The sequence below is a fragment of the Rhincodon typus genome, chromosome 4 (assembly GCF_021869965.1).
Source record: "Rhincodon typus isolate 14 chromosome 4, sRhiTyp1.1, whole genome shotgun sequence".
Lineage (NCBI taxonomy): Eukaryota > Metazoa > Chordata > Chondrichthyes > Orectolobiformes > Rhincodontidae > Rhincodon > Rhincodon typus.
The window spans coordinates 110,771,973-110,786,384 of record NC_063335.1 but is presented as its reverse complement, the minus strand read 5'-3'; the positions used below and the strand labels follow the sequence as shown (position 1 = coordinate 110,786,384).

Genomic DNA, 14,412 nt, shown 5'->3' with positions numbered 1-14,412 from the left:
TGGAATAGTTGTGGTAAATTATAGGAGGAGAAAAGGCAAATTAAGCTAGCTGTGTAAAGGCTTAATATTGAGTTCACCTTAAATTCTGAACCAGCTCCCATTCTTTTCTTTTAGCTTTACATTGTACATTCTCTGTCACCAGGTCCAGCTCCTCCCCATCACCCCGGTGGGACTGTTTGTTGTTGCAAGTCTGGCAGTTAAACACACCATTGCTCTGCCATTCTCAAATTCCGATCACTCACTCAATTTGAACAATCAGCATCTGTTCTTCTCCATCACCCTACATCCACTACCCCCACATCCCTCCCCTCCTCCCACCCCCCAACTTGTAAAAACTGGGGGCATTGTGTGTGAAGAAAAGGAAATTATGTTAAATCTACAAAAACCTTGGGTTAGGCTCCATTTGAGATATTGCATCAATTTAAATGCATCCTAATTTAGGAGGACCAAAGAAGAAATTTGCTGATACAATATAAGAGATCACTTGTCAAGAATGATCAAAGAAACTGTGGTTTGATCACAACCTTAATGGGAAGAGTGCACTGATAATCTAATTCCACTACTGTTGGAGCTATATCAAACATATAAATGACCAACTGAAAAACTAAGATGGCTAACTTGCTTATTACTAGAGCAGAAGAGTAGGGCGGCATGGTGGCTCAGTGGTTAGCACTGCTGCCTCTCAGCGCCAGGGACCCGGGTTCAATTCCACCCTCGGGCGACTGTGTGTGGAGTTTGCACGTTCTCCCTGTGTTTGCGTGGGTTTCCTCTGGGTACTCCCGTTTCCTCCCACAGTCCAAAGATGTGCAGGTTAGGTAGATTGGCCATGCTAAATTTCCTGTAGTGTTCAGGGATGTGTAGCTTAAGTGGGTTATAGGGGGATGCATCTGGGTGGGATGCTTCAAGTGTCAGTGTGGACTTGTTGGGCCGAAGGGCCTGTTTCCACACTGTAGGGATTCTGTGATGTTCTAAGAAACTTGATGCGTTTCACGAACATTTGCTTTTTTTTTCTTACCTAAACGTACTTGCCCTTTTAACAATGCATAAACAGATTGTTTATTACAATGCAACCTTAACATGCGTGCACTTTATGGCCAAGAGTGAGCCCACTCATTCACAAATTAAGATGGACAACATAGACAGTTCTGCATAAATATTACAAGTGGCTAAAATGAACAAAATCTGTTAATCACCAAAAAAATAAACAAAGAATTGCAGATGCTGGAAATCAGAAGGGTCACTGGACATGAAATGTTAACTATGCTTTCTCTCCACAGATGCTGCCTGATCTGCTGAGTTTTTCCAGCAATTTCTGATTTTTGTTTCTGTCAATAACCAAGGTGGAATGAGGTGACTTCGTCATTTCTTTTGGTTTTTGGCAATGTATTGTCAACCGGAGAAGATTAATCAATTGATAGCCAGTCAGTTAGACCTAAGTCTTTGCTTAATTGAGAAATTCTTCTTTCAGAAACATTGATTTATTTTTCCCACTCAGGATGAAAGAGACCTATCTTCAATTGCATGCTTTTGGAAGGTCTGAGTGCACCTGCCCCTCTTTCTTTAGACGGGCTACAACCTAACCATCCAAAAGCTGTTTTTAGGCAGTTTTCTTTCAAGCAAAAGCTACCTGATGCCTACTTGTCCCACAGAAATAATATCCAGCTACTTCAAAAGTCATGTCCGTAAGTGAACATGATACAATTTTGCTTTCAACTTATAAGTTCTTTTTTTAAAAAAAAAAGAAATCAACTGATTCATTCTGTGTATCACTGCAGTGTCTAAACTTCCATTTACCTGATTATATCCCAAATCAAATCTCTGTAGTCCTTGCAGAGGTGTCAGAATGAAATTGGATAAATAAAGAAATATTTCTGCTGACTGCGTAAGTAAGTTGAGATGACATGTTCAACACACCACGCTTAAGGCTAAAGAGAGATTAAGAGCCTTCATTCTTTACTCGGATGTTAGAATATGAATGTCTTTATATCAGAAATTGTTTTAGAAACTGAATCCATGATGCTGGTGTAGGGTATTTCATGCGAGTTTGATATTGAAAATAATGGGATAACTTGTCCACAAAGTCAGAGCAGGTTTATTGGTTAAATAGATGTCGTCATACTTTAGCTGAAAAAAGGGCTTAGGGGAGCTATAAGCGGGCAGGAGAAAACCTTGGCAGATAGGATCAAGGAAAACTCCAAGGCTTTTTACACATACGTGAGGAATAAGAGAATGACCAGAGAAAGGGTAGGGCCGATCAAGGATTGTAAAGGGAATTTGTGCACAAAGCCTAAAGAGATAGGAGAGGTCCTTAATGAATACTTTACTTTTCTTCGGTATTCACAACAGAGAGACCCAGTTGTAGAAGAGGATAGTGTGAAACAGGCTGGTAGGGTAGAGTAGGTTGATGTTAGTAAGGAAGATGTACTAGGAATTTTGAGGAAGTTGAAGATAGATAAGTCCCCCAGGCCTGATGGCATTTATCCAAGGATTCTATGGGAAGCGAGGGAAGAGATTGCAGGGCCTTTGGCGATGATCTTTTCGTCCTCATTATCCACGGGTATAGCGCCGGAAGATTGGAGAGAGGCAAACGTCATTCCCTTGTTCAAAAACGGGAATAGGGATAACCCCGGAAGTTACAGGCCAGTTACTCTTACTTCAGTGGTGGGCAAATTATTGGAAAGGGCTCTGAGAGATAGGATTTATGATCAGTTGGATAGGCACAGTTTGATTCGTGATAGTCAGCATGGATTTGTGAGGGGTAAATCATACCTCACAAACCTTATTGAATTCTTTGAAGAGGTGACCAAACATATGGATGAAGGTAGAGCAGTGGATATGGTATACATGGATTTAAGTAAGGCGTTTGATAAGGTTCCCCATGGTAGGCTCATGCAGAAAGTAAGGAAGCATGGGATAAGGGGAAATGTGGCAGATTGGATTCAGAATTGGCTGACCCTTAGAAGACAAAGGGTGGTAGTGGACGGAAAATATTCAACATGGTGCTCAGTTACGAGTGGTGTACCACAAGGATCTGTTCTGGGTCCTCTTCTATTTGTGACTTTTGTAAATGATTTTGATGTAGGAGTGGAATGGTGGATTAGCAAGTTTGCGGACGATACGAAGGTGGGTTGCGTTGTGGATAGTACAGAGGGCTGTTCTAGGTTACAAAGGGACATTGATAGGATGCAGAGCTGAGCTGAGAAGTGGCAGATGGAGTTTAACCCTGAAAAGTGTGAGGTGATTTATTTTGGAGGGACAAATTTGTAAGCAGAATACAGGGTTTATGGAAAGATTCTTGGCAGTGTGGAGGAGCAGAGGGATCTTGGGGTTCATGTCCACAGTTCCCTGAAAGCTGCCACCCAGGTGGATAGAGTTGTTAAGAAGACATTTGGTGTGTTAGCTTTCATTAATAAAGGGATTGAGTTCAAGAGCCGTGAGGTTTTGCTCCAGCTATACAAAACCCTCATTCGGCCACATCTGGAGTATTGTGTACAGTTCTGGTCGCCTCATTACAGGAAAGATGTGGAAGAAAAGATGCAGAGGAGCCTTACCAGGATGTTGCCTGGAATGGAGGAAAGGTTGAGAGAGCTAGGGCTTTTCTCTTTAGAACAACGAAGGATGAGAGGTGACTTGATAGAGGTGTACAAAATGATCAGAGGTATAGATAGAGTAGACAGCCAGAGATTTTTTCCTAGGGTGGAGGTAGCTATTATGAGGGGGCATAGTTTTAAAGTGAGTGGAGGTAGATATAGGGCAGACATCAGAGGTAAGTTCTTTACTCAGAGAGTGGTAGGGGCGTGGAATGCATTGCCGGAGAGGGTAGTGGAGTCGGCCTCGTTAGGGGCATTTAAGCAGCTATTAGATTGGCATATGGATGATAGTATAAAGTAGGGGTGGAGGTTAGAAAGACCTTAGGTTTCGGGTAAAAGTTTAGCACAACATGGTGGGCCGAAGGGCCTGTACTGTCCTGTTCTGTATTCTATTTCATAGATCATAGAATCCGTACAGTGTGGAAACAGGCCCTTCGGCCCAAAAAGTCCACACCGAACCTGCGAGCACCCACCCAAACCTATCTAATCTCCAAATCCACGAACACTACGGGCAATTTAGCATGACCAATCCACCTAGCCTGCACATCTTCGCACTGTGGGAGGAAACCCATGCAGACATGGGGACAATGTGCAATCTCCACAGACAGTTGCCCAAGGTTGCAATTGAACCTGGGTCCCTGGTGCTGTGAGGCAGCAGTGCTAACCACTGTGCCACCGTGCCACCCATTTGTACCATAGAATTGAATGAAGTCTAATTTCAGTGCAATAATAAATAGTTCAACCAAATCTTAATGATTTAATAAAATTGTTATTTCATACTTTAATCATTTGCAACTTCCAGATGGATGCATTTGCTCACCAGTGTTGGATATTCAAGAACAAAACCATCATTGGCCCCCATGTTACTGAAGATTTGAAATTGATGTTCCTTCCACGTCACTCAGGAATTTTTCAGTGCGTCATTTGTGTCTCCTCCTATCCAGTCTCGTCAGATGCCAATACAGTTGTCAGAGCAGAAGCGCTTGCTGTGAGAGTGGTTATTACAGCTGTGGCAGAAGATCCATTGATTGAGGTAAATAGCTCTAATGTCTAACTTGTGTAATACATATGTGCATCATTAAGGCCCTATTAATCATCTTTTGTTAAATCTTGTCACTAACTCAGCACATTTAATTTTGTAGTGCATTGTGTTATTTTTGACTCTGAAGAGCTTTTCAAGAGATTTGGCTTAAGGGGAGGAAACACAACAGTGACTCTCGACTAATGTTATTAAACCTCATTCCATCACATTTAGTCTTTCCTTGCTAGTACTATATAATGTTTTGTGGAATAATTTCCCTGTCTCTGAATGAGGAGCTCCAGGTTATCATCATGCCTAATATCCAAGTGTGTGCATAACGCAGCTACGCAGACCTGCAAATCCTTCTAACACATACCAATGGCTAGTGGTAAGAGTGGGAGAGATTTCTTAGTCAGCTATACGATGGAAAGATGATTGGAGCCTCTACCACTGCTATTCATAGCTACAGATTGCCACCAGCATGTATGTTGCAATTCTCGCTTGGTGTGAACTGTAATATTGCTTATAATAAGGATTCAGTCTTGCCAATAAATGCCCTTTGAAATAGATTGATCTGTTAGTAAGTCAAATTCTAGTTATAATCAGTTATAAGCTTGGATTTGTCATGATACTTGTGAAATAAATTCTAATGCTCTGTCCATTTTTCTGCACGTCCATGTGCTCTACTTAATTCTAAATGTTTAGTCAATGATAGCATATGCTTCAATTTCTTGTGCACAAAATATTGTGTACTGAATGGACAGTGTAGTGTTGTAAATGTATAAACTAAATGAAGCCTTCAAGAAGCCTTGAATGGAAGGTTTCTGTGGTTCAAATATTAGTTGAGTCCTTAGGATTGAATGGTGAAGTCAGCTGATCAGGATGTATGGTCAATTCCTATTTGTTTTATCTTCTGTCTGCTTCTAGGTTTTGGCAGGGAGAAACAAAAGCTTGGATTTTGGTGACTTGGTACCTGGCAGTGACAAAGCACTCTCTCTCAAACTAATCAACAGGACTCATTCCACTGTTCCCATTCGACTTGTCATCAGTGCAGTAAGTTTTCATTTATCTTGAGTCATTACTTGAGCAATTTATAATCATTTACAAGCCTTCTAGTCAGTCATATTGCACTCTTTCTCAACACCATGAGATCAAGTCTTTATTCATATTGCAGAGTGTTGACTCCAAGTTCCTCCTTGCACCTTTAGAAATTGCACATACACTTCTTTTAAAATTTATTTTTCCACAAAATGAAGGCACATCTGGCAAGGCCAGAAGTCTTTGCCTATTTCTAATTGCCCTTAATCTGCTGGTGGGTCACTGCAATCTTAGTGATTTATGCTTGCGTATAGTGCTGTCGTGGAGGAAGTTATGGGGTTTCAATCTTGTGATCAGGAAGGAGCATCAATATATTTCCAAGTCATGATGTTGTGTGACTTGGAGGGAAATTTGGAAGTTGTGCTGTTCCCTTCTGCCCTCGTCCTTGTAAATGGTGTAAATCTATAATTTTGGAGGTACTATAAAGGAAGGCTTGGCAATATTGTAAAAGGATTGAATGCTTAAAAATATTGGAGAAAATACCATGTGTAGGCTATTTTGTCCTGCATTATGTCAAACTTTTTGTGTTGTTGGAAGTGCACAGGTGGAGCTTATTCCATTACACTCCTGATTTGTGACTTGCTAGTATCTGAGAAAGAAGTGGTATTGCATGATGTGCAATTATGAACGAACATCCTTATCCCTAACCTTGGGTTGAAGTGGAAGGTCTTTGCTGAAGCAGTTGACCCTTGCAGTGATGTCATGAGGCTGAGATTGAAGCCTTAAATAACCACAGCCTTCAAGCTAAGTAAGACTCCAGCTGATGGCAGTTTATAATATTAGTTTAAGCACCTTACAAAAACCATCTTCTTGTTAATTGAAATCCTAAAAGCGTCTTCTGCCATGAACAGTGTGTTAACCTATAAGGTGTTGGAGCGCAATTCGGCCCATTGAATCAGCTCTGCCGTTCATTGAGATAATTGGTTGGTTTGATAATCCTCCAATTTACATTCTTGCCTTTTCTCCATAACCCTGATTCTTCTACTGATTTAAAAATCTTATTTCAGCCTTGCATATTCTTCACTCCAGCCTCTATAGTCCATTGTGGTAAAGAATTCCACAGATTCATTACCTGCTTGAAGAAGAAATTCCTCAGCTGTCTTAAAAGGATGATGTCTTAATTTGAGATTATGTCCTCTGGTTCTAGACTTTCCTACAAGGAAAACACCCTTTCCCTGTTTAGAGCTGGGGGACACCCTTTTCACAAGAGAGTGGTTTGTGTGTGGTATGAACTGCCAGAGGAAGCTGCAGATACAGTTACAACATCCAAAAGACATTTGGATAAGTACGTGAATGGGAAAGGTTTGGAGGGATGTGGGCCAAACACCGGCAAGTGGGGCTAGTTGAACTGAAGGGTCTGTTTCCATGCTGTATGACTATCCTGTCAAGTCTCCTCAGGATTTTGCATGTTTGAATAAGATTGCCTGTCATTGGACCTGCACTCACTGGATTTCAGAACAATCCACTCGATCATTCCTCGTAACCTCCATATCTGACATCAACAGAGTGAATGTTCAATTGACTGCCTCCAATATAAATTCACTTAAATAAGGGTGTAAAACTGTTCACAGTTTTCTGGTTGTGGTCTGACTAGTGCCTTGTGCAGCTTCGGCAAGCTCATCCCAATGTTTATACTTCATTCCCTTTGAAATAAAAGCCATCAATGAATTTACCTTCCCTATTAGTCACTGAACTTGAATGCTAGCTTTTTGGTGACTTTTGTGCATGAAGACTCACAAATCCCACTGTGCTGCAAGTTTCCACAGGCTTTCTCCATTGAAATAATCGGCTTCTCTAAAGTATATAACCTCCCATTTCCCCACATCATATTCCATTTGCCAAATTATTGTTCACTTGCTTAACCTATGACACCAGCGTCTTGGTGTCATCCTTACCTTCCCACTTTTATTTTTATCATCTGCAAATTTGATGATAGTACATTTACTTCCATCACCCAAGTCATTAATATATATTGTAAATAATTGTGGTGTCAACACTGATCCCTGTGACCATTCACTGCCCTCTAGAACAAAGAACAAAGAAAGAAAATTACAGCGCAGGAACAGGCCCTTCGGCCCTCCAAGCGTGTGCCGATCCAGATCCTCTATCTAAACCTGTTGTCTGTTTTCCAAGGATCTGTATCCCTCTACTCCCTACCCATTCATGTATCTGTCTAGATACATCTTAAATGATGTTATCATGCCCGCCTCTACCACCTCCGCTGGCAACGTGTTCCAGGCACCCACCACCCTCTGCGTAAAGAACTTTCCACGCATGTCTCCCTTTAAACTTTTCCCCTCTCACTTTGAAATCGTGACCCCTAGTAATTGAGTCCCCCACTCTGGCGGGGAGAGAAAGCTTCTTGCCATCCACCCTGTCTATACCTCTCATGATTTTGTAGACATCAATCAGGTCCCCCCTCAACCTCCGTCTTTTTAATGTAAATAATCCTGATCTACTCAACCTGTCTTCATAGCTAGCGCCCTCCGTACCAGGCAACATCCTGGTGAACCTCCTCTGCACCCTCTCCAAAGCATCCACATCCTTTTGGTAATGTGGCGACCAGAACTGTACGCAGTATTCCAAATGTGGTCGAACCAAAGTCCTATACAACTGCAACATGACCTGCCAACTCTTGTACTCAACACCCCGTCCGATGAATGAAAGCATGCCGTATGTCGTCTTGACCACTCTATCGACCTGCGTTGCCACCTTCAGGGTACAATGGACCTGAACACCCAGATCTCTCTGTGCATCAATTTTCCCCAGGGCTTTTCCATTTACCGTATAGTTCGATCTTGAATTGGATCTTCCAAAATGCATCACCTCGCCTTTGCCTGGATTGAACTCCATCTGCCATTTCTCCGCCCAACTCTCCAATCTATCTATTTTCTGCTGCATTCTCCGACAGTCACCTTCACTGTCTGCTACTCCACCAATCTTAGTGTCATCTGCAAACTTGCCAATCAGACCATCTGTACCTTCCTCCAGATCATTTATGTATATCACCAAACAGCAGTGGTCCCAACACGGATCCCTGTGGAACACCACTGGTCACAGTTCTCCAGTTTGAGAAACTCCCTTCCACTAACAACTCTGTCTCCTGTTGCCCAGCCAGTTCTCTATCCATCTAGCTAGTACACCCTGGACCCCATGCGACTTCACTTTCTCCATCAGCCTACCATGGGGAACCTTATCAAATGCCTTACTGAAGTCCATATATATGACGTCCACAGCCCTTCCCTCATCTATCAACTTTGTCACTTCTTCTTCAAAGAATTCTATCGAGTTGGTAATACATGATCTTCTTCCCTGCACAAAACCATGCTGCCTATCACTAATAAGCCCATTTTCTTCCAAATGTAAATAGATCCTATCCCTCAGTATCTTCTCCAGCAGCTTCCCCACCACTGACGTCAGGCTCACCAGTGTATAATTACCAGGATTATCCTTGCTACCCTTCTTTAAACAAGGGGACAACATTAGCAATTCGCCAGTCTTCCGGGACCTGGCCTGTGCTCAAAGATGCTGCAAAGATATCTGTTAAGGCCCCAGCTATTTCCCCTCTTGCTTCTCTCAGTAACCTGGGATAGATCCCATCCGGGACAATCTTTTGTCATTCCACTGTACTTAACTTACTTCACCCGTCTGATGTTGGTTAGCAATGATTGTGAATGTATTTTTTCTGTACAGAATGCTGCTGCATGGAGATGTTTTACATTTTCCAAGCCTGATGCATTAGCAGAAACTGCACTGAGGACTGAAAGCACCTCTCCATTGGTGGCCCCATCAGTCATGAATCATGTGATGCAAGCCAGCTATGAAGGAGAGGTAATGAGAAATTCTGCATGTTAGGTTGAATGTGTGCTCTTATATTGATCTTTAAATCAAGGCAGGACTTAGACACTTAATGGTAAGGTCCTAGGAAATGATGGTGAACAAAGAGACCTTGGAGTGGAGGTTCATATTTTCTTAAAAGTGAAGTTGCAGGTGAACAGGATAGTCAAGAAGGCATTTGGTATGCTTGCCTTTATTGGTCAATGTATTAAGTACAGGAATTGAGAGGTCATGTCGCCTTACAGGACAGTGGTTAAGCCACTTTTGGAATTCTGTGTTCAATTCTGGCCTCCTTGATATAGGGAGGATGTTGTGAAACTTGAAAAGGGTTCAGAGAAGATTTACAAGGATGTTGCCGGGGTTGGAGGGTTTGAATTGTAGGGAGAAGCTGAATAGGCTGGGTTTATTTTCCCTTGAGCTTTGGAGTCTGAGAGATGACCTTTTATAGAAGTTCATAACATCATGAGGGGCATGAATAGGTTGAATAGCCAAGGTCTTTTCCCCAGGGTGAAGGAATCCAAAACTAGAGGGTATAGGTTTTAGGTGAGAGGGGAAAGATTTTAAAAGGGAACCTAAGGGGCAGTGTTTTCACGCAGAAGGTGGTGCATTTATGGAATAAACTGCCAGAGGAGGTGGTGGAGACATCCGGATGAGTACATGAATAGAAAGGGTTTGGAGCGATACGGGCCAAATGGCACTAGATCAGTATAGGATATCTGGTTAGCTTGAACAAGTTGGACCGAAGGGTCCTTTGCCGTGCTGAACGTCGCTATGGCTGTAATCGTAGTTTTTATTCCTGCCAGGATAATTTGCATATTTTGGAAGTGTGTGCTGTAATTAAGTGTGAAGAAATTTAAATGGATTTATAATTTTATACATTGTTTAATAATCAGCTGTCTACTTGATTTGAAGCCATGTTTGGAGATATTTTCCGATACGCCACTTGATGACTCTTCTATTCTACGTATTGGTTGTAAAAAAAATGTACACATGTCGAACCACTGAGCAAAATTGTGTTGCTGTGGGTAGATATTAAGTATAGGCCAGTCACGTGCTATAAAACAGGCAGTTCATATTGCCCTACATACTTTTATACGGCCATTGAATGACGTTAGTAACATTGCAAGCCCTACAGTTCTAATTGAAATTTAGGTGAACTACAAACCATATACTGTAGCGTATCTGCACCAGTGATCATAAGAACAGCAACTGCTTCTGCATTTCTGTTAGAAGGTTATCGTGTTTTGTGGATATTAAATGGAATGTTCTGTGTGTCCATGGATGATACCCATAATCGGCAAGAAGCACTAAAGTGATGACTTTGATCCTAGGTATACCTTTTCGAGGAAAAAAAAATTTACAAGAAACCACTAAAATTGCAGATTCTGATCAACCAAAACAGTCAAGATTACTGTCTTCACTGAGTGCCAATTACTCTTCAGAAGTGGGAGTAACTATGACTTTAAGTAGGTCTTGTAGTGAGGCAATTTCTGGCTCATTACCTCCAATTTTTTGTGTATTTTGCGATTACAATATATTTTGCTGGTTGCGGTCTTAGAACTGCTTTGTTGGCCTCATTAGTAACAACAGCAGTGATCTTATCACTGGTTAAATGACTCTCAAAATAAGGTAGCTGTTGATCCACTTGGATTGGATACCTGTATCAGTGTTTGAAACAAAATTGAAGGCCTAGGTTGCGTGCAAAACTGGATGGGATGTGTCCAGGATAAACCACTTTCTTGCATGTGTGTATGTAGCAGTATTCTGCACTAAATGTCATTGGTACATTAGCTCCAGGTCTGCTATTGCTGGACCTGGTATGGTTTCCTTGTGTACACAAACCTGTAAAGGAACCAAGATCTGTACAAATTTTTTTTAAACTCCTTTTTGCACGAGCACACTTCTCTGGAGGGTAATTCACATTCAGTCATAACCCTTCTGGAACAAGAATTACAAAAATTTGAATGTGGGACTAGCAATTGCAAATGAGAGTTGTAGAGGAACTCGGCACCAAACCTCAAACATGACAACCTATCCAGTGGGTGGTGTTGTTGAGCCTTGAACAGACAGACTGTCTTTATGCAGAAGAAGTGGTGATTCATGACCTCGCTGATAAGGATATATGTACACTCTGCCTCATCCCAAGGATTGACTTTTTTTTTTGAAGACACACGCACACACAGCCAAAAAGCACCAGGTTAAAGCCATTTATTGTGGCAGTTGTATGCATGTTGCCATTAATGAGTTGTGGCTCCTCATTGGCCCTGTCGACGATAGTGATTCTGATTGCTACTGTTGACCAAACAACGAAAATGTGAGGCAGCTATTGATCTGTCTGATCTGATACCTGGCAGCTCCTAAGTATCAGCCTTCAAGAAAACAGGGTTCTAGTGGCCTATTTTTAGTTTTAGCCTTCAGTCGCAGTTGCTGGGTCTTGAAGCCTGGATGTGGAAGCTCTTATTCCTCTTCGTTACAGGTTCTCTTTCTGCTGCCAGAATTGCATATGAGACTGAATTTACTACATTTGCCTTGGCCAAGGGTGTGTTTATGGGATGTTACCATTTTGGAAGCATTAATTAGTAGTTGTTTATATATATTATTTTGTTAAGCATTTTGATAGAGTTAAACGTGTTCTTTTCTTTTTATTTCTTTTTGTTTGTATTTTAATTGTAGTATATGAATAAAGAGTGTTTGTTTTGTTTCAAGCTTCGTAGTTTGGCCAATTGAATTGCAGCTGGAACACACCTTACACTTAGTCTTGACCCTAACTTTTTTTTTATTTTAAAGCTATCTTCTCAATATATTTTGAGGGGGTTCGATCCGGTCCATAATGTTAATGCCACAGTCCATTATGAGGATGATGATATGGAACTGGGAAGAGGATAAATCAAGAGAAAAGTTAAATATAAACGTTTAAGATAGGAAATTTATGGATCTAACCAGAGGTTGTGAAGTGAGATCCCGGTTTTGTTTTGGGCACCAGGGGCAAAATGCCAGAGGGTAATAACTGCTCAGTGGCCTTTCCTAAAATCAAAAGAAATGAGTCATTTACTGTGCAGCCACCCAGACTTGCAACAACACTTTTATGCTGAAAGTGTTGCAGATTTTCAGTGATAATTAAAGACTATACTTGGGAAAAAGCTCGTTTACTCAAGGACGTGCCTTTCAAAATGTCTTTTATTTTTAAAACGTCATGTGGAATATAGGTGGTGTTTTGATTTCTCATTACTTCTGTTGGTTCACCTTTTACACCTTACAGGAATGCTACCAGACCGGTCCCTTTATCTGGTTCGTACTTGGTTGGTTGTTTACTTTACTTTTCTTCAACTTGGTCGACCAATAGATGTTTTCCCTGCATCAAGCAGTATACATATTCTCTAAAATGATTATTGATGTGTTAAAGTGATTAAAGGTTTGCTCAAGTGTAAAATAATTTAATGTGTGATTTTCCCCCTCTTTGGTTAATTTTCCAGTGTGCCATGTACAGTATTACAAGATTCTAAGTTTGTCTGTTTTTTATTTTTTAAACAGGATCCTGAAAGTTTTATTTTGTGGGTTCATTTTCATGCTCCGCAAAAATACATCAGCAATACAGGTATTTATTTCTTTTTGCTGTTGGAAATGTTTCAACTAGCTGAATCCTAGGTGTTTTCCTTCAATTAATTATCTATAGCAATGACTTGAAGGAATAGATTGTAGTGCAGACAACTTTGCTGATTATTTTAAGACAGATGGGAAAGAAAATTGAGAGAAGATACAAAAAGTCCGCAAAGGATATAGATAGGTAAAGTGAGTGGGCATTACGTGGCAGCTGGTGTTTAAAATGAATATTTGAGGTTATCCACTTTAGTAGGAAGACTAGAAAAGCAGAATATAATTTTAAGTGAGACTGCAGAATACTGTGGTACACCAGAATCTGGGTATGCTACACTTATAGGACAAAGGGTACATTTAAGTATAGCAAACAATCATAAATGTTGGCCTGTATTGCAAGCAAGTTGAAATACAAAAGTAGTCCAGTTTTGTTTTAGACGTAAAAGGAATTGGTGAGACAAACTCCTCCTTCATTTAAGGATACCAAACCAATGTGTGAGGGGCATTTGAGAGAATTTTCACCAAGTTGGCTCTTAGGATTGAAGGTGTTGCCTTATGAGCGGTTGCATAAAATGGCCATCTGGTGTAGATGAATACCTGATAAAAGACGTGAAATTCTGAGGGCATGTTTCCCTTTGTAGGGGAATCTAGAATTTTTTTTTTATTATGAGGAATTGCCCTTGTAATTCAGATGAAGGATTTCTCAGCAGGTCCTTTTGACTGCAGGAGAATGGAGGGTTATGGGGAGCAGATTGAAATGAAGTTGAGGACATGATCAAATTAATCATGACTTTCACAAATAGAGAAGTAGGATTAAGGGGTCATGTACCTCTTGCATGATTTTGTGGCAAGTCAAGGGATTAAAATTATAGAACTACTTCCTGTTAGCAGCAGTGAGGATGTGTCTATATTAGATGGACTATAGCAGTTGAAAATGATAGCTTATTACCACCTTAAGTGTAATTACAGATGGACAACAACCGCTAGCATAGTCAGTGATGTCCACATCAAAAAAGAATGTTAAGGGAATTATTTGCATGTTAGACGTATGCCTGAAAAAAAGGAAAAGGAACTTTTAGATATTTGAAGAAATGTGATTGGCACCATGACATTTTATAGCTTTGATCCTGGTTGCTAAACTAAAGCTAAGTTGGTTTTAAGAAGGCATGTGTGTTCCTGGGTTTTATTTTTTTTTAAAAAGAAACAAAAAAGTAATTGTGAGCTTGTGCAAATATTTGACTTACGCTACGTATAGAATATTATACCCTACTT

The 14,412-nt window shown here is 40.8% G+C and overlaps 1 protein-coding gene across 1 annotated transcript in view; it reads left to right on the top strand.

Moving 5' to 3' along the window:
* The first annotated feature begins 1,661 nt into the window (after window positions 1-1,661).
* seh1l (SEH1-like (S. cerevisiae)) overlaps window positions 1,662-14,412 on the top strand; it is a 19,794-nt gene continuing 7,043 nt past the window's right edge. The window contains exons 1-5 of the mRNA XM_048596197.1: window positions 1,662-1,682; window positions 4,393-4,623; window positions 5,539-5,664; window positions 9,403-9,540; window positions 13,078-13,141. Of these exons, the coding sequence (XP_048452154.1) occupies window positions 1,677-1,682; window positions 4,393-4,623; window positions 5,539-5,664; window positions 9,403-9,540; window positions 13,078-13,141 (565 nt within the window). The 5' untranslated portion in view covers window positions 1,662-1,676. The remainder of the gene's footprint in view (window positions 1,683-4,392; window positions 4,624-5,538; window positions 5,665-9,402; window positions 9,541-13,077; window positions 13,142-14,412) is intronic.